Genomic DNA, 21353 nt, shown 5'->3' with positions numbered 1-21353 from the left:
GTGCACGAATCCATGTACCCGGCCTTTAGTTACAATATAAAATGGAATATCTTCTTTCTCATGCTAGGCTTCTGGCTTCCTCATCTCCAATATGAGGTTGTTAGGTAGATTGCCTTTCTTCACTATGTATGCTGAACTACTTGGATTGTGCCATGCAGACAATTAGGCCTGAAAAATAGGGTAGAAAAAATGTCCACTTAAAAATCTGTATTCTTTTTTATTCACTTCGCTGTTCGATTTTTCTCAAGGGCCATTTTATATCAGAAAAGCCCTAAAGTATGTAAATATCAACTGTTTGAAATTGATTATCTATTCTAGAGCGATGAAAATGAACAAGAACAACAGTCAGATACAGAAGAGGGATCCAATAAGAAAGAAACTCAGGTATAAAACCTTTATTTTTTGTATTTTGAAGTATGTATTATTTTCTAAGTATTATTTTTTTACTTGTGTTTATGTTTATCAATTAAAGGCAGTTACAGCACACTGTATCTTCATGCTAGGGATAGACTTATCAGTGGTTTGCTGTTATCTGGGGTGGAAGGACTGAAAAGGTGCACAAAGAATATTTTAGAGGCAGTGAAAATGTTCTGAATCTTGATTGTAGTGGATTTATGGATATACACAACTGTCAAAACGCATCAAACTGTTACTCTAAGGTGGATGTAGTTTCTTGCATGTAAATGAGTCTTTAATGTTGAAAAGAAAAACAAAAATAAAATAGTACCCTTCAGTAAAGTATCTAAAGAATATTCATAAATTACCAGACCCAGATTTTAGATTTTTAAAATGCAGTTTTGTTCTGGAAAAGGCCATAGGCCTTTTTAATTTTCTTCACAATTGTTTAGAAATTTAGTATCCCTAAAGGACTGATCTTTTCAACAATCTTGAAAATTCTGAACTGCGTGTGAAGCTCAAGCTGTCTGCCTTCAGGATATATCTTTAAAGAAAATTAATAAATTTTATCACAGAGAATTTGAGCTATTTTATCATAATACTATTATTGTTTAAAAAATGGGGCTTTTCTAACACCTTAATTTTAATGGAGAAAGGGGTGGACAAGCCCTTCCCACCAGGAACAGGTAATCCAATTCCAACCAGCAGCAGTCTTTAAACAATGTGTTCATTTACATTTGAATGGCTACACCTTTTGATAGCCTAAGGGCAAGTTTACATGTAAACAGGTTTGCTTCTCAATTCCCAGAGCAGAAGAAAAAAAAACAAGGTTTAAAATTATTAGATTTTAAAATTTATTCTTAGAAGTGTAAAAGTTTATTAATTAAAAAACAACAACAACAAAAAAAGGAGATTGAAAAACCTAATGCACAATATTAGCTGTTGATTGTAGTGGAGTCTGTAATATGGGAGGGGAGTGGACTGACAGTTCTCGGGGAAAGGGGGAGTGGTGGATGTGGGAAGAGACTGAACATAAACTGTGCACTGTGGATGAGGACAGTGGGAGGTGGGGAGGGGGTGAAGGGTGGGGTGGGAATCTGGTGGAGGGGGGAAGAAATGAGGAACCTTTGTAATAATATGAACAATAAAGACTGATTTTTTTTAAAAATGGGGCTTTTGTCACATGGGTTATTATGATTTTCTCTCATTATGATGCTATATGGTAATATTTTTACCATATAAATGACACTAGTAATTAAGAATTTAAATGTGACACTAAGCAAGAAACCATAAAGAAAAGATATTTAATTTTTTTCAGATTTGATTATTTAAAATGTAAAACTATAATATGTCCGAAAAGAAGTTCTTATTAAGACATGTTTAAAGCATTGAGACATGTTTTTTGCTCAGGTAGAAGTAAAGAATCTTAGCCTTTTTTTCTAGTATTTGAAAGATTAGTATTTGTACTTTATAAAAGACAATGAAAAAATAAATGGGGGTGTAATACATAAAATTTAGCAATTTACAAAAGAAGGGATACAAGTGTCCAGCAGCTTGAAAATGTACTTAATTTCACTAGTAATCAAAGACATAATATAAAATAAAATTACAGAGGTTAATAATGACCAGATTTGGCATAGTTTTGAAATAGGCATTTTCATAGAAGATCTTAATAAATGTATCCTTTTGGGGGATCAGTTTGGCAATGCAGAAGTCTTGCAGGAAAGTTTATGCCTTTAAATTTAGCATTTCAGTTCTAGAAATCTAGAAGTGACTAGATTATCCTATAAAATAAAATGCTAAAATTTGGTCATCCGATCAGCCATTCAACCAATCAAAGAGTATTATACTAATGATTTGCTAAGGCCACTCAACCACTCGCTGTGACGTGCACTGACCACTAAGGGGCAGATGCTCCAACTGGTAGGTTAGTTTGCTGATGGGGTCCAGCTGATCAGGACTGAGCGAGATGGGCCAGACATGCCCTGGAGCCCTCCAGTAGTTCTTCCCCTGCTAGCCAACCTTCCATGACCCTCCCCAGCCCAATCATGCACCAGTGGGGTCCCTCGGCCTGGCCTGTGCCCTCTTGCCATCCAGGACCCCTTGGGGGATGTCAAAGAGCTGGTTTCGGCCCAATCCCGCAGGCCAGGCCTAGAGACCCCACTGGTACACAGATTCGTACACCGGACCTCTAGTGTAAAGATAAATCTACAATGGCGTTCATAGCAACGTGGCTCTTAAAGCAGAATATTGAAAACACCCCTAAATATGTGTTGGTAGGGAATAGATTAAATTAAATGTATTTGCATTGAAAATCCTTAAATTACCCAACAAGAGCTTGCGACAACTTTAAATTGTTCACAAAAAAACAATTTCCAATCAATTGTGTGCACTTGGCAAAGTCCAAAAGTTTGGAAAATGGGTTCCTCATGAGTTGACGGACAACAACCGTAATCAAAGAGTCACAATTTGCAGTTCGCTCCTCTCTCGTCAAAACCATTTGCCGTTTTTAGAGCAAATTGTTACCGGAGATGAAGAATGGGTGCTGTATGTTAATTTGAAAAGGCGGCCTCAGTGGTTGGACAAAAATGAGGCTCCGCAGCCCACGCCAAAACCTGACTTGCATGCGAAAAAAGTGATGTTGTGTGTTTGGTGGAATTTTAAAGGAATTCTTCATTATGAACTTTTACCATCTAACCAAACCATTACAAGTGCAGTGTATAGTGCCCAGTTGGAAAGGTTAGCCCAAGCTTTAAGAGAAAAAGAACCCGCGCTGATTAATCGGAAGGGCGTAATTCTTCACCATGATAACGCACGACCACATACTGCAAGAATCACTGCTGAAAAACTGCGCCAGTTGGAATGGGAAGTTCTCCCTCAACCTGCATATTCTCCTGATATTGCCCCTTCCGATTACCATTTGTTTCGTTCTTTGCAAAACTTTCTTCTTGGAAAACAAATTTAATAATGAAGAATGCCTCAAAAATGCATTGACCGAATTTTTTGCATCAAAATCACAAGAATTTTACAACAGAGGGATTAAAATGCTTCCTGAGCGTTGGGCACAAGTAGTAGAAAACAACAGCAACTATATTGTTGATTAAATTTTGTTGTATTGTTTAAATAAATTCGATTTAAAAAAGAAAAAAAAATGTATTTGCATTGATACATTCATTTCCTTGTCAGGCAAGTACCCTGACAAGGAATTGAACCATGACCTCCTGGTTCTTAGAGTGTTAACCACTAAGCCACACTGGTCGAGCTCAGTAAGATTATTTTTGTCCTATTAATTATTACACTAATTAGATAAGAAGAGTATTTGGAACTTCAATATAGCATGTCACTTGTTTGGAAATTTTTTAAATAATTATAATTTTCTAATCCTAATTTCTAAACTTTAAAGGATATATAGCTGGGTTTTCAAGAAAGTAAATTTTAAATGAAATATGTGTATACTTAATGCCAGACATTGGGTGCCATTCAGTGCGGGGGGAGGGGGGGTCGTCTTGATTTAGAGGGGTTCTGGAATCTGGAGAAGGGGCTGTATGTAAATTAAGAGTCCAGAGATGAAACATAATTTTGAACGGCATTTGAGGGGCAGAGGAGCTTTAGCTAAAGGAGCTAAGTTCTCCTCGTGTCAGGACCCCTAGCTTTTTATTAACACAAATTGTCCTAAGGCAAGGTAAAGATACACACCAAAGGGTAGGGTTTTATACAGAAGAATTGTCAAATTGGGGAATTAAATCCAGTTGTTCAGGTGTTTGGCCAACTGGAGGCAATAACATGCAGAGTAAGATGCACTGAGCTGTCTGGCAGCAAACAGTCATCCTTTTCAAGTTTGGGAAATGCCTTTAGCCATTCCCAGTAACTCACCCCTTGTTGAGTCCACAAGTTCCATCAACCTTTCTTTTTTTTTTTCTTCTTTTTTTTTTTAAAATACATTTTATTGATATTTTACAGAGAGGAGGAAGAGAAAGAGATAGAGAGCTAGAAACGTCAATGAGAGAGAAACATCGACCAGCTGCCTCTTGCACACTCCCTATTGGGGATGTGCCCGCAACCAATGTACATGCCCTTGACCAGAATCGAACCTGGGACCTTTCAGTCCACAGACCGACGCTCTACCACTGAGCCAAACCGGTTTCGGCCCCAAGTTCCATCAACCTTTCAATGAAACTCTTGCAATTATGACATGTTTGAACTGGCTTCTGGCATATACTGTTATATATAAAATACTTAGGTATTCATTTGTTTGTTTCTAATGTCATTGTCTCAAAAATAGAAAAATGAGAAAAGTAGTTGCTTTAAATTGCACATAGTAAACTTGACATTTTTTAATGAAAGTATGTTATTTTTTTCTGCTGAGTGGGTATAGTAATAGATAAGTGTCTTGGTCTATTTTTCTATTTTAAAAAAAATAATATATGGAGGGATTTGTAGGAATTCACAAAAATTGACCATAAATTGCCCAATGAAATTATATAATATTGTGCATGTAAAAATATACAGTGACTGTGTTGTTGAACTTCTTTCTAAGGACAACCATGTTCAAGTTAAAGCAGTTACAGTAATTAGATGTTAGTTTATAGTATGAAAACAGTATTTCATGTTATGTTAAATTTACTTGATTAATCAATAAGTTACTTTAATGAAGCATAAAAATTTAGTATCTGTTTTTCTCTTTTTTTTTTCTAGACTGATTCCATTTCTAGGTATGTTTTACCTCTTATTTTACTACCTTCTCCTTTTCATTCTTCCTAAAAATATGTGGCTAGATATTTATGGATTTTGTAAGTTGATAAAATATTTTGAGTAGTAAAAATCTATACATAATTTAGATGACCTAGTAACTCTTCTTTGTCAAAGTCCTTTTAATTTTGTAGTCCTAGTAACTCATAATTTTTCTTGATCTTTACTACAATGATAACTTTTAAATTTTCCTAAGTTACTTCAACAATGACTATGTCATTATTAACAACAGAGGCTGATGAAACCCACCAGAAATTTATTTCATTAGGCATTCAGAATCTCCTCTTATTTGCTTTTAACTAAAAGAAAGCCATGCAAACACTAAAAAGTGTCATCTAGCTCAAAATTATTGGTCTTTTTAGAATACTTCCTTGAATATAATTATCTCTATTCCATTTTTCTTATCATAATCGTTAGCCAAAGCCTTGTAAAACCAGGAATAAGTTTTTATGTACTGATGATTGTATTGAGTTGAAATATAGAGGCATTATTAGAAAATGTACCCTGAATTCAGAACTGAACCAGATAAGAAGAGAATTCGTATTTATGGATCTATTATCCATCACTTTGGGTAGACTGGCATTAATATATCAAATAAAAAATGTTATAATTTTAAAACATAGTATATACCACTTCAAAAATAAGAGAAGAGCTACCAATTAAATTGTAATACATCATCAGTTGTAAGTCATATTCTGATTTCAAAGATGATTCCAAAGTGTGGGGGAAAAATGTACAATTTAAAAATTTTGAATTTATCATGATGTGAAACCAATTTTGACTTTTAGTTACAGAAATATTGAATCTTTTCCCCAAAAAATAGAAATTAGTAGTATTAAAAATAACTTCCCATTTATTATCTAAGTGACCATTACGACTAGTAGACCGAACAACTGGTTACTATGACATGCACTGACCACCAGGAGGCTGACGCTTAGCGCAGGAGTTGCCCCTGGCAGTCAGTGCATTCACACAGCCAACCTCCCGCTGCCAGCCAACCCCCCACAGTCCGTCCCCCAGCTGGCCACGGATCCTCCCCATGCACAAATTTGTGCAGGGCCTCTGGTATATTATAAAAGTTGATTAGATAACAGATGAGGGGAATGTTATCTACTATTTGGACTATCAAGTTATTGTAATATATATTCTACTAGGATGTATGTTTATATAAGTTGTGAAAGCCTATAATAAAGTTTTTGACTTAAACTCATCTTTTGAAGATATGAAACCAGTTCCACATCAGCTAGTGATCGGTATGATTCCTTGCTGGGTCGTTCTGGATCATACAGTTACTTAGAAGAAAGAAAACCTTACAGTAGCAGGCTAGAAAAGGATGACTCAACTGACTTTAAAAAGGTACTTGGGTTATTTAGTTAAATTTAATTTAAAATAATTTGTTTGCTAAGATATGTATGTTGAGATATTTCTAGAAACTCATAATGAAATCAATATCTTACTCTAATTTTTAGTTTGGAGCAATTAATGGTAAGTAGAATATAAATAGCTGTTCATTGTTTGTTTGTTTTTTAAAAGGAAAGGGGAAAGTGCCCAAGACTTTATTTTACATTTAAGTGTCTCAGACCAGTAACTGTGATACTGAGACTTAGCTGAAAAAAGACTTTGGGGCAGGGTGTGTGTGTGTGTGTGTGTGTGTGTAAAAGCATGTACACACACTTCTTTATTTGTTACTAGGAAGCAGCCAAGGAATACAACTTTTGCTAGGAGAATATAGTTTTTCCTAGGTAAGTGAAAAACTATGGTAGCTCAACTACTGTTAATGATTAAGGGGGAAGTAATCCTAGCTAACAAAAGAGTTAACATGCAAATTCACCATCACTCTAACACACAAGATGGCTGCTCCCATGGGGACACAAGATGGCCACCACAAGATGGCCAGCAGGGAAGGGCAGTTGTGGGCAATCAGGCCAACAGGGGAGGGCAGTTGGGGGTGATCAAGCCTGTAGGGGAGGACAGTTAGGGGTGACCAGGCCAGCAGAGAAGGGAAGTTGGGGGCAACTGGGCCTGCCGGGAAGGCCAGTTGGGGGGACCCAGGCCTGCAGCGAAGGGCAGTTAGGGGCAAACAAACTGGTAGGGAAGCAGTTAGACATCAATCAGGCTGCCGGGGGAGTGGTTATGGGATGATCAGGCTGGCAGGCAGAAGCGATTAGGGACAATCAGGAAGGCAGGCAGGCAAGCAGTTGGTAGCCAGCAGTCCTGGATTGTGAGAGGGATGTCCAACTGCTCGTTTAGGCCCCATCCCAGTGGGATAGGGTAGTCGGACATCCCTCGAGGGGTTCCAGATTGGAGAGGGTGCAGGCTGGCTTGAGGGATACACACACACCCATGCACGAATTTCATGCACTAGGCCTCTAATTAAGAGATAAATGGAAAGTCAACAATCAAGGATTCTGACTGTCACAACTCTTCATATTATGAGCTTGGAATAAGTATGTTGGGGGGGAAAAGAAGGCTTGTGGAATTTGTATATGTTCCCAGGTATTTGGCAGCTATTTGAATTACCCACTTTATTAATGTCAAACCAGCAAGGGAAGAAAGGTTAGTTTTCGTTATGAATAAGATTCGGTCATTTTTCTTATTTATTTTTTTTTCCAGTAAAGAAGTGAACACTGAACTGTGTTACAGGAGTGAACTTCCACTCATGGGCAATGTAGATGGAGATATTGTCCCTGCTTGTATGGGTATCTTCCATGTATTGGGAGAGACAGACATTACAATCATACTAATCCAGTGTTTTTCAACCTTTTTTGGGCAAAGGCACACTTGTTTCATGAAAAAAATCACGAGGCACACCACCATTAGAAAATGTTAAAAAATTTAACTCTGTGCCTATATTGACTATATATAAAGTAATTCTCTTGAATAGGAATCAAATAAACACAAAGAAAGTATTTTATAATTACTTTATTATGAAATATTAAGTAAACAAAATAGTGAAAAATTATAAAATTCTTGTCTTGTCTGCACCTACGGCACACCAGGCAACATCTCGTGGCACACTAGTGTGCCGCGGAACAGCGGTTGAAAAACGCTGTACTAATCTATGTGTACCTTAAAACAAGTATTCTGAAACAGTTTTATAAAGTGTGTAGCAGAGTTATATAAAGTTTTATATGGTAAGGAAACAGTTTTATAAGTGAATGTATAAAGGAAAGTATCAGTACCTGGGGATGGATTTCCTAAGGAAGTGAAGCTGGAGCCAAGGACAGAAAGATGATTAGTAGTTAACTGGCAAAAATGGGAGAGAAAAAATTGTTCCAGAGAGAGTGAACTTCAGGCACATAGACCTGATGATGGAAGGGTACCTGATGCATTGAAGCAATTAAATTTTCATTAGGGATATCCTTATACTGAGAACATTGGGATGCCATTAGGGGTTTTTTAATGTATGAAGTGGAGGTATTAATGGAATGGTTGTTTTATGAAAATTGAGATTGTCATTTTGAAAAGCTAACTTGCTGCTACATACAAAAGAAATTATATGGAGGTCAGGAGAGTAAGTCTAGCAGTTAGAATAGTTTAGCTAAAAATAGTATCGCCATTTATCGTGGTAGTAATAGAGATGAGAGAAAAAAGAAGTAGTAAATTCAGGCATTATGAGGGTGTTCAAGAAATATTTCACTTGCCTTTTAACTTTAGTAAAAATAATACAAATATAATGATAAATGCAACTGATAGTTCTCATTGTCAGGAATTGAAGAGAGCATTATAGCAGAAAAGCTCCTAGACCACAAATAAAAATCACAGTGTTTCCGGAGTTCCAGCTATTGTTACTGTGCAGTTACTGTCCCTTTTTATCAGAAAACTGAATTTTTGTTTAATAAAACTCAAAAGTCAGATTTTTTTAGTGACGTCTTTTATTTTAAATACTGATGCTAGTTTCTAAGAGTTTATGTAGGACAAGTATACCTGTGTAATCAAAACTCTGCATTGCAACCACAAAGCATTATAATATATTTTAATGTATCCTTTAATACCTCATGTTACCTTAATCTTTCTATATCAGTTTTAATATTGTGAAGTAATCAATAGGAAATCTTACTAAACTATTGGGGCACAAAAGTAATTTTTTTCTTCTTCCCTTATTTTTATAGCTTTATGAACAGATTCTAGCTGAAAACGAAAAGCTGAAAGCACAGCTACACGATACAAACATGGAACTGACAGATCTGAAATTGCAGTTGGAAAAGGCTACCCAGGTGTGAACCTTTTTCCTTTTGTTACTCTAAAGGCAGTGATTGTGATTTATTCTATCCAAAAGATTGCATTGCAATGTTCTCTAGTGTTCTAAACATAAGTTTAGTTACTGATAATAGCTTATTTATTAGAAAGAATCAATATAATACAGCTTAATGATCATTTCACCACTTTTTTTTTAATATATTTTATTGATTTTGTACAGAGAGGGAGGAAGAGAGATAGAGAGTTAGAAACATCGATGAGAGAGAGTCACCGATCAGCTGCCTCCTGCATACCCCCTACTGGGGATGTGCCCGCAATCAAGGCACATGCCCTTGACCAGAATCAAACCCGGGACCCTTCAGTCCCCAAACCGACGCTCTATCCATTGAGCCAAACCGGTTTTGGCTCATCTACTTTTTTTTAAAGTGAATTAAAAATATAGACGTATAGCCTCATAATGGAAAGTCTAAATATTTTTAAGCCTTCTAATACTTATGTTGTGGTATATGAAGGATTTAAGTGTTTATTTCCAGAATGCCAAATGTGGCAAGTCATTGAAAGCATCTGTACAGAATCTCCTAAAAGTTATAACATTTCTTTATACTAATTTTTATTTGATATAAATATTTCCTATTCAAAAAATGGTGATTTGATATAGTAATACTGGAAGAAGATAATTGTAGTTATAACTCATTTTGCCTTCTTTGCAGTAGCCTAGAGGAGAGTATTTTAGACAAGAAAATTGGGATAGCCAAGGAGAATTAAAAACCCTGTTCATTTGTTCTAAGATGTGTAAGGCTTAGGATCTGTTTCCCAAGCTCTTTTTCAGAACACTAGTCCTGGGGGACAGTAATAGGCACGTTCCTTTCTCCTCCTCCTCCTGCCCCCACTTAAAAAAAAAGCTTGTGACCCAAGAAACTTGGGAAATACTATATATTCTACATCTCAGAGCTTTTACTATTTATATGTCAAAAGCTCTAAGGGATCCTGTCATTGTTAAGAAAATAAACTTGCTTAAATTTCACATGGGATTTTTTTTAACATAAGCACATTTCTCAATACAACTCTTAGAATCCAGTTGGAAAGCACTAATTAAAATATCTCCAGTTCAATAAATGATACTGCATACTTTCTTTGGTTGCTTTTTTCACTCATCTTTTTTCATAATTTTTAAAGTTTATTTTCTGTGTTGAACTTATACTTGTTACCACTTTTTATTGTTGTTGCTAGCCATTATTATGTTGTAAAGCAATTGTCCATGCAAAACGCAAGCTGCATTAAAATTCTAGGATCCAAGCTAACCTTATAAGGTTATGAAGGCTCTTCAGATTTCATTAATTAATGAGATTTTACTATAAAGATACACAGAGCAAACAAAGCAAACAAACAAACTTTAGACACAAATCAGTATGGTGCTTACCAGAAGTAAATGGGGTCAAAAAATGCTAACGGGCGGAGACACGATTTCAGGTGATGTATTATAGAATTGTAGGCTTGAAATTAACATAATGTTATTAACCAATATCAGCCCAATAAATTTAATTTTTAAAAATGGGAGGAGGTGCCTCGTTAGCGCAGTAGGTAGCGCGTCAGTCTCATAAAAATGGGAGGGAGCCCAGCCAGTGTGGCTCAGGGTTGAAAGTTGACCTATGAACCAGAAGGTCATAGTTCAATTCCCTCTCAGGGCACAAGTCCGAGCTTAATCCCTACTGTGGGGCATGCAGGTGGCAGCTGATCATTAATTCTCTTTCATCATTGATGTTTCTCTCTCTGAAATCAATAAAAATATATATGTATATTTTTAATTAAAAAGTGGGGGCAGGGGGAAAGATACACAGAAGTAAACAAACACATTTCATAGTGTTGTGTCAACAACTTAGAATGTTATACAAGTTAAAACTTGCTGGCTTATCCTAGCTTCATAGTAAACTAGAATGCCATCATTCTTCAGGTTGCATTAGTAGCTTAGTCTTAGTGAGTCTCTGTATGTTAAAATATCATAACTAGTTTTCTGAAAATAGCTTTAGGTCTAGAGATTTGGTAACTATTATTCTGTTAAGAATCTTGAAATTTAGGTGTATTTGATAGTATGTAGCCCATGGACTCTAAAGTCTTTGAATTCTGCCTTAGCCTAGCCACTTTCTTCCATATACAGTCTCCAAGGGAAGGAAATAGGCTAACTTATCAGAAACTGGTTTGATAAATTTTATCAAATGTCAATTTACCACATGTACTAATTTTGATTTTAATAAAGCATCTGGAATGTTTATCAGAAATATTAACAAAAGTTGATTTTTAACCTAAGAAATTGGTAAATTAATCATAACATTTCTAAAATGTTATATGGGAAAAAATCCCCAATAAAATACTAATTTTCTATCTAAGACTTATGTAATGTCTACTGGATGGCATTGTTCCATCTAGTTCTGATTTATTCCAGGTGCTTTTGAATGTAATTTAATTCTTCAATCTTTTAAGCTTTTTTAGGTTTCATTTTATGTTATCAACTGTTATATTAGCCTTTGTTTTAAATTTCTAGCAATTAAAATATGAATTTAAATTTCAGAAAGAAATAAGGATTAGCTGAAACAGTTTCATCATGATAGAAATTCTGAATTTGATTTATAACAATAAACAACTGAAATGACACACACACCCTCTTTATTTTTCATTACATTTATATGCCTTATATATTTCTCACTCTTCTTGCAGAGACAAGAAAGATATACTGATAGGTCACTATTGGAAATGGAAAAAAGGGTAAGTGTCCATTTTATTGAATAATAGAGGCCCGATGCATGGGATCCATGCAAGAATAGGCCTTCCTTTCCCCAGCTGCTGGTACCAGCTTCCCTCTGGCACCAGGGACACAGGCTTCCCTCACAGCCCTGATTTCGTCCAGAAGGTTGTCTGGAAGGACGTCTGGTCTAATTAGCATATTATGTTTTTATTATTATAGATCGTTTTCCTACTTTATTGTTTTGTGTAAGCAACAGTCTTTTTTTCTTTAGTTTTTGTGGATGGTAGTTTTAATAAGTTTAAATTAATACTCATTAATTTAATTAGAATGTTTTCTAGCTTACTTTCTTTGGGTGTCTGTGGGGTATCTGTAGGTGTGAAATTGTCTTATTAAATAAGACTTAATTTGTCATATCATTATTTTAATTGATTAAAAATATCTTGCCTTAATTCTGAAATGTAAACACACATTACGATAGTGAATCTGATATTTTTGAGATGCCATTTATCTCTTTGATTTTTGATAGTAATATACTAAAAACATTGTAATCATGTATACATTTAGTTGAATTCTTTGCAAAATTAAAATACTTTCATTCTTAAAATAAATTTTTTAAAGCTTCAGTGAGTATCATTTTCAAATTCTTTTAAAAGTTAATATAATAATACTTAATTTTATTTTAATTTAAATATTAACTTAAGTAAAATATTTTAAACAAAAAAATGATTATAAAGAAATTCTTTTGCCATTTTATGTCTTTCTATAATTTTTTATCTGTCTATGATATTTTCATTTCTCTCTGCTTATTATTTTTATTGTTCCGAGTCATAGGAATAACTACAAGTTTAGTCTGAACAGTTGATAATGTATAAATGATCAAAAGTTAAGGGACAAGTGCTCTAAGAGTGTCTATAATACAAGTGAGTTGTGATTTATAAGGTTTCAAGCAGAGAAGAAATTATATCCTTGTATCTATGATCTCTAGATCAAAGAATAAATAATTAGAAGCAGTTGATATAAAAACATTTTCTCTCATTCCATTTTAAAAATAGCCAATTTACCATTCTGACTAAAAAAAGAGAGATTATACTAAAATACAGAGTACATAAATAAACAAAGTCTGTTAATGTCTATGCCATTTACTAAATTGTATCTTGAAATAACTACTTGTTTTATTATGCTTGCAGCAGTTTTAAAAATTATGGTCTAGTCCATTGTGGTGTTGTTGTTAATCCTCACTCAAGAATATTTCTCCATTGATTTTAGAGAGAGTGGAAGGGAGTGAGAGAGACAGAGAGAAAGAAACATCAATGTGAGGGAGACACATTGATTGGTTGCCTCCCGCACACAACCCGACCAGGGCAGGAGATGACCAAAGTAGGGGATTGAGCCTGCAACTGAGGGGTATGCCCTTGACCAGAATAGAAATCAGGACCCTTCAGTCTGTAGGATGATGATCTAGCTACAGAGCCAAACCAACGAGGGTTGTTCAATCTAGACCATTTTAAAAAATTTGGTGCCCTGGACAAGTGATTTATTTGGTTAGACTAGAGCATCATCCCGTTACACTAAGGTTGCAGGTTTGATCCCTGGTCAGGTCACATACAAGAATCAACCAGTGATTACACAAATATGTGGAACAATAAAGCAATGTTTCTCTCTCTCTCTCTCTCTCTCTCAAATCAGTCAATAAAAAAGTGTGTATGTGTGTGTGTGTGTATGTAAACTATTGTATAACTGCTAAAATTTGAATCGGTTATTTTATTAAATTTAATATTAGTTATTATATTCTTTCACAATAGAATTATTATTGAATTTTATATCTAACAGAAATAAAAACCACTCACTTTTCTGTTATCCATATTATGGTTGAGATGAAAAGGCAGATAATTTAATCAAAAATATATATTTATCTGCTGGTACCTATTTGGCTCAGTGGATAGAGCGTTGGCCTGCGGACTGAAAGGTCCCAGGTTCGATTCCAGTCAAGGGCATGTACCTTGGTTGCGGGCACATTCCTGGTAGGGGTGTGCAGGAGGCAGCTGATTGATGTTTCTCTCTCATCAGTGTTTCTAGCTCTCTGTCCCTCTCCCTTCCTCTCTGTAAAAAATTAATGAAATGTATTTATTTATATATATATATATATATATATATATATATATATATATATATATATATATAAAACAAAAAAATTAGCAAAATAAAATCATCTATCAACCTATCATGAGAGAGAACTGATATTTTTATGTTTATCCTTTGTTTTTCCTAAGCTTAGGCACACGATAACATATTTTTGTTTTCTGACATTTTCACCTGACCTCTTCTGTCTGTCAAATGCAAATAAGTTACAAAGTAGCTAATTCACTCTCAATTTAACAGACATTAATAGTCATAGTATTAATAATAACTACTAATATTCCTTCAGCACTTTCTTAAGTGCAGATTCTGGGGTAAGCACTTTACATGCATTTTCTCATAACATATATTTTAATGTTAGTGAGTTTATTTGTCAGACATCAGGAATTTCCTGTAACTATATGGTCGTCAGTTTGGCAACAAGGCAATTAGTATGGTGTTCTTGTCTTTATCACCAAGTAGTTAAAATCTTGAGGTCACCTAATAAAATTGAGGTGGTGAGAAAATTACTTATCAGTAGGAGAAAATATACTTTTATGCTATTTCTGATATTTCAAAAATTTATGAGAATTAAATATGACATATGTCCTAGTATTTTGAGAAGTGCATTGTTTTTTATAAATTTGTCATGACTGTATTATTAAGTAGAGAAATGTCTGTTTCTAGAAAATAACATGCTGATAATAGAATAACATGGTACTTATCAAACTAGTAAGATTCCATCTATTTTTTAATTACATACCCTTAAAAATATTAACATTTACAGTAAATGTATGGCTTCACTAAATATGAACATTAATTATTAATCTGGGAAAGAATGTCTTGGAAGCAGTTTCGGTATGATTAAACTAAATTTAAATGGTTTGTATCTGAAAGGTGACCGGCAAGAGTCAGTATCTTCTGGGCGGTATGACCTAACCAAAGTTTTATAGCACATTAATTATTGCTGCTTGCTTTTTTGCATAACACCTTAGAATGCTTATTATTTGAGGGAGAATAAAACAGTACACTGCAAAAATGTATGTTGCCTTTGCCTGTCACTTTTTGAAATAAGGTAATTTAACCTAAATGCTGCAGTTGCTTCTTCATTAGGTTCACTGCATTAATGCTATACAGTATCAACTGAATAAGCTATGAAGTCAGTTGAGTAAATAATGGATAGTAATTAATTTGATGGAAGAGATGAACCTCTCATAGATCCTATTGAAATTTTAAAGTACAGATATTTTAGGCACGTTTGCTTCTGGCTTTTCTGCTTCTATCACTGTAGAATAATTGCATCTTTGTGTGAGTTTTTTGTTTTTGTTTTTCCTATACAATCCTAAGTCTTCCGTATTAGTTTACTCTATCCTTGCGTTTTATATGAGCTAAAATGTTATGTAGCATCTTACCAGAAAGTCAAAGCTTTAAAAAAAAAAAAAAAAAAAAAAAAAAGAGCTTACAGAAAGTAATGCAAATAATGACTTTCATATTTCTTTCTCTCAAATTTTAGAAAGCTCTTTTTACACATCACTGGCATCACATCTTTTTCTACACTGCTCCTGATTTGATTTTTGATTCTCAAGTGGCACTATTTCACAATTTAGAAGAGAATGTAAGAATATAATTATTATATACTTAATATTGTTACTTTAAATTAATCTAGGAACGAAGAGCTCTAGAAAGAAGAATATCTGAAATGGAAGAAGAGCTCAAAGTAAGTATAAACCATGCTACTTATGAGACATAGTGCTGTTTAGAAACTAAATTTTACAGTACTGTTATAAGTGTTATGTTCACAGTAATTATTCTCAAGGCTGTTTATGCAATTTGTATTTACCTATATCCAAGCTTCTCTTTCTTCCTAAAATAGGTCTTAGGTGGGCTAGAAAGTACTTGACACACATGTTTTTGTGAATCAATTTTTGTGGAACTTTTGATGTTAAGAGCTGTATTTTATCAAATTCTGCATTTCCTGTGGAAATAACTATTTGTTTTGAATGTAGGAAGGAACACTCCTTGCAAAAAAAGAAAAAACAGCATTGTTAATTAACTCTTATCACATTGTCTTGCATAAAATATCTCTTTCATGCTATGAATTAAAAGTAATGAATAGGAAATTGGGCCCATAGAACTAGAATTTCAAGATGTTTTAGTAAATTATTTGGTTACTTCTTGGAACATTGTTATTGAGTGCCTGTGTAGAAAAATTTTTTGGATTTTATTTGCTTATGTATTACATTTTGTTTGATATGGACTTTTAGAACTATACTGTATATCTTTGTAGATCTCATGGAATATTTTTTAAGAATTAAATTTTTCTTATATTCATTGTCTGTGATTCTTTATGTTTTTATTGTACTCTTTTCCATTTTCTTATTTTTTATTTTTATTTCTTTATGTTCTGATTCCTGCAGAACCTGCATCAAATAAAGCAAATTCAAACTCTGAGAGAGTTAAATGAACGACTGCTGACTGAGAATAGGGCCTTGACAAGAGTGGTAGCCAAGCGCTCAGGGTTGTGTAGGAAACTGCAGTCTGTGAACCTATAATTTATAGTTTCATCATTTCTTCTTGGTAGAGCCAGGCAGGTGTTTTTGTATTAGTAAGCGTGTCTTGAGTTCACTTTTACAAATTAATGCCATTTTGTCTGGAGCTTATCATATAACCTTAATTATGCATGGCTTCTCAGAATGTTAGAAAGTGTCACTAATTCTATATTTAAACTACAGTAAACTTAGGGAATGATTTTTGGAATTTAAGTAAAAGACTTGTCTGCACTTTCACAAAGCTTGTACACATTTTGGCTCTACAAATATTTTAGGGCTTAAAAATATGGCTGTTATATTTCAAATTCTTAACTAGAAAGAAAATGGAACATAACGTAATGAATGTGTTGTACACAATATATGTTGAAGCTGAAGATTAATGTCACTTTCAGTCAGGGCCATCTTAATATTCACTTAGTTCTCTTAATACATAAACTTCATACATAAACTTCAGATTACTGTATTTTAGTATATCCATACATTTCAAACACAGGTAAGAATTGGTTGGGTCCACATAAAATTAACTTTTCACCTATATTTTGCTAAATATCTTGAAAAGTATGCTTTAATGTCCAAAATATAAGCTGTTCCATTTCCTAGCAAATCTAGCAGAGCACATGTAATTTAAATCATTCTACTTGGTGGAAAATCCATGTCACTTATAATATTTTCACCCCCTCGTTCAGTTTGTAAAACAGAAAATGGATTTGCTTTATTTTGAGAATGTGAGGGTGTGTTTCTCTGTTTGCTCCAAATAACTGGTTATTTTTTCTATTCTTGAACATTTTTATAAATACAGGCTTACTACTTTTGCTGATAAGTTATTTTATTCTATCTCATAATAGTAATAATTGCTTTGTTGTCATTTAATGAGCACCTAGTTTCTGACATTGTACTAGTCACTTAAACTTAGTACCATAGGTGAATCCTTTAAAGAATTTTAATAATTTAGAACAAGTCTAACTCCCTCAAAACTTTCCCAAATATGATGATTTTGGGAGGAAATATGTAAGTGTTATGGTTTGAGGTCTGAAGTAAATTGAGCAAAAAGCCCTGATTTAGTACGGACAGGAACTCTTAAAGGAGCTCCCTTTCAGCTCCATTTTAGCCTAACAAAAACAGGCTTCCTTTTCTTGGCTGTTCTAATATGTGTGCTTGTGGGTCATTTTATCAAGTGATTTAGTACATTTCAACTGATAACTTTGGGAGAATAAACTGTTCATTCCATCATTTATTAAACTAATGAGCATCACAAGTTGGGGGTTAGTTTTTTTTCCTCCTGCTATATGTTTTAGCCACTAGAAAAATATATAACTGACAAAGCTTGTTCATGTGTCTTGTGGTGAAAATATAACATTTATTAAGAATAATATTTTATATTTTTGCTGAAGCAAAACGTTTTCTTCATTTTTCCCCTTGTAGATGTTACCAGACCTAAAAGCAGACAACCAGAGGCTAAAGGACGAAAATGGGGCCTTGATCAGAGTTATAAGCAAACTTTCCAAATAAAATAAAAAGCAGCAAATAATGGAATTGCACATATTAGTAACCCAGTGGACCATAATTGACAGTCACTGGAAACCTGGGAAGAGTCCTTGCAGACTGTCATTTCCGGATATCCTGCCAAATGCCCTCTTATCTTGGAGTTTTGTTTAAATTTTCTGGGTTGTTTTTTTTTTTTTGGTTTTGTTTTGGTTTTTTTTTTTCCTTGTATCAAGACCATTGTTTCATGTTAATGCAGCTGCTGAGAAGATTTTTTTTTAAAGACTGAGAAAACTTGTTTACAGCTCCAGCATATAAGGAAAGTGTTCAAGGCCAGATATGCCTCAGATATTTAACCAGTAAGCCTTAGTTGTACATAAATACTTTTGTGTCAACAAAAACTTGCAGCTCTCACAGAAGACAGTTATTCAACATTTTGATGTGCCACTGTTTCCAGTTTTTCGATATTTAAATTTTTTTTGCTTTACATCTAAGTTTGGGTTTGTATGTTTTTCCTTATAACACTTCATGTGGCAGACTTTTCTGTGTTTTCACGGCTTTTTCATTTACAGAAAAGAACACTTGCTCTTCTGAGGTCATTGTCATGTATTAGACTCATGTATTAGGCGAATGCTGTGTTGTGTCCCACCTGGAACTGAATTGCTTGGTGGAACATTTGCTTTCACTATTTGTGCAATATTGCATTTATTTCTTATATGAATGCTTTAAAGTCAGTTGAGGTTAGGTTCTTTTTAAGTCCTGTTTTCTGCCTTCATTGGTCACTTTTTTGTTTTTGTTTGTTTTTTATTATTGTAGAACAAGATGTTAGATTCTATAATCTTCACATTCATTTTAGCAGGTACTAAGTGATGCTGTATATATAAATAAGTGTATTGTTTTGATTTTTAGAACACCATATGGCATGCTTGACTATTTTCTTATTTCAAATGTCTGTTAATGAGAAGTAGGCTACTCCATCATAGTGTTAAAAACTGAATTTGCTAACAATGTGATATAAAAACTTTAAAAGTAACACATTATGTGGAGTCCTATCTTTATAAAAGTTTTCTACTGTAAAGTGCTTTTACTTATTTTCAGTTCTTATTTGATAGTATTCAACCATAATTAAAGTTGTGTAGGTAATGCTTCACATTTCACATACCGATATTTATCTGAGTGCTGTCTAAAACTGTTGTGCTAGCCAAAGTAATGCTATGAAATCATTTGCAGACTTAACCGTGAGTTAATGTTAAAATGCACTGTTATTGCCATGTGAAGAGGCATTGATTTCTATACCACCATGATGTTCAGACCATTTTATACATTTCAGTGGCCTTTAAAAAAAAAAAAAAAAAAAAGCAAAACCAAGTACATAATGGAGATGGCTTTTATTTGGACAAAAATAGCTTTTATATTTTCATTAAACCATGCAAAAATATTACATCTTTTGGGCACATAACTGTCTCCTTAACCACTGAACAGTTCAGCCATTAGAATAAATTGTACATTGTAAAGCTTATAGTAGCTAATTGTAATATTGATTGTATTGTATACTATATCAAATGTGAATTTGTACCCCTTCATTTTAAAAGGTCATTGTGTTCTACTGCCTATTTTAGATTACTTTGGGGTTGGGAAAAGGTGTTTTGGTAAGCTGGATTTCAAGTCCTCTCTCTCGATTGGTTTTATGAAGATAGAAGGTTATGCTCTTACTACCATGCTCAGGATTCTTGATTTTTAAAGGTACAAGGATAGATGTGGGAATTTTATTTTTGGTTATATTTGAACTGTATGAATGGTGGGTCTGAATATAGAGAATTTCCATGGTCTTATATGGACATAAAATATCCAGATAATTGATCAGTTTGAGTGACTGCAACATGTTCTGGTTGCACAACAGTTAGGCATGCTAAGGACTATATTTGTGAAGTTTGGATGCCTGTGAAGAATGATTAAATACATGTTTCTAATATTTTAGTGTTTTGTATTTAGGTTATTTATTCTTTGTATCTAAAACTGAACAGCTACTGTGCTATATTGATTTTATTGGTAGTATTGAGCAGACCTTGTTTCTGCATGAAACTAGTTGCAAAACCCACTATTTTGGAAATAAAAATGTATTTTGACATATACAAATAAAATGAATAAAACTATTTTAAATGTGTGAACTTTTACTGAGACATTTTAAATTTTGTTCTGAGACATTTAAATTCTGCATGGGTATTTTTTCACTAATTATTTTACTTTGATTCCAATTTGAATAATTTTTGAAATTGTAATTTTGTGACAATTTGCATAACATTGTACATGCACATCTGTAAATGGTCTTAATTGCCATATTTATGCAATCTGTGTACCAATTTGGACAAATGTTTATATATTTTACATAAAGCTGTCTGTATGCAGAATCTGAGAACTAGTTTTTTATGATAAGTGGGTAAAAAAATAATGCTAACAATGTTTCAAGGTAGTAGCTTTGTAGCATAAGATCATTTGCATAAACATTTGGTGGCTTCTAAATTAAACCTGTGCTTTTTCTTAGCTGTAAACATCGGCTTGAGATACAGATAAAAATAATATTTCATTGAGATGTAAAATATTAGATCATTTTTCCAACCTAGATTTGGTCAACCCGTCTACTAACACATGTAACTAGGTAAGAGGCGCTTTCAGTGGGTAGAGGATTTGTAGTAAGCCTGTGTTTAAATCAGTATGAGAATTGGACTTGCTGCTTTTTACTTCCCAGTATTTTCCCTGTGCAGTGCTCACAGAATGATAGATTTTTACAGTTGTTGTTTGTCCTCCATAAAAAAATAATTCCACATGCCAATACTTCAAAGCCAAATGAAGAGCAGCTATAGAACTTTCTAGGAGAGTATTCATATAAAAAAAAAAAAAAAGCAAAGTAGATATTTATTAATCCATTAGGCTGTATTATCTTGCTTAAAAATATAATCCTGGCTGATTTGAAATAGTCATGATTCCCATTGTCCAACACTCACTGAGTCTTATAGAAAGAAAATATCCAGAGAACCAAATTTTCTTCAAGCTAAGACCATGTGTTTCCCATAGAATATAATAGCCTTGTGGGTTGTCCTTCACTTTTTCATATAAACAGAATA

General features: G+C 33.8%; 1 protein-coding gene across 11 annotated transcripts in view; it reads left to right on the top strand.

Moving 5' to 3' along the window:
* PPP1R12A (protein phosphatase 1 regulatory subunit 12A) overlaps positions 1-20384 on the top strand; it is a 145656-nt gene extending 125272 nt beyond the window's left edge. For 7 of the 11 annotated variants that reach the window (XM_036459317.2, XM_036459314.2, XM_036459321.2 and 4 more), the window contains 7 exons: positions 319-384; positions 5092-5108; positions 6366-6501; positions 9258-9362; positions 12058-12105; positions 15867-15917; positions 18172-20384. In XM_036459317.2, coding sequence (XP_036315210.1) covers positions 319-384; positions 5092-5108; positions 6366-6501; positions 9258-9362; positions 12058-12105; positions 15867-15917; positions 18172-18258 — 510 coding nt within the window. In that variant the 3' untranslated portion in view covers positions 18259-20384. Of the gene's footprint in view, positions 1-318; positions 385-5091; positions 5109-6365; positions 6502-7758; positions 7891-9257; positions 9363-12057; positions 12106-15097; positions 15129-15866; positions 15918-18171 lie in introns of those variants that run through there. The other 4 variants (XM_045588282.1, XM_036459316.2, XR_006742880.1 and 1 more) reach the window with 3 other exon arrangements.
* Positions 20385-21353: the final 969 nt, after the last annotated feature.

This window comes from Pipistrellus kuhlii, unplaced genomic scaffold (genome assembly GCF_014108245.1).
Source record: "Pipistrellus kuhlii isolate mPipKuh1 unplaced genomic scaffold, mPipKuh1.p scaffold_m20_p_3, whole genome shotgun sequence".
Taxonomy (NCBI): domain Eukaryota; kingdom Metazoa; phylum Chordata; class Mammalia; order Chiroptera; family Vespertilionidae; genus Pipistrellus; species Pipistrellus kuhlii.
The sequence above is the reverse complement of the archived record's forward strand: the minus strand, read 5'-3'. Positions and strand labels throughout refer to the sequence as shown.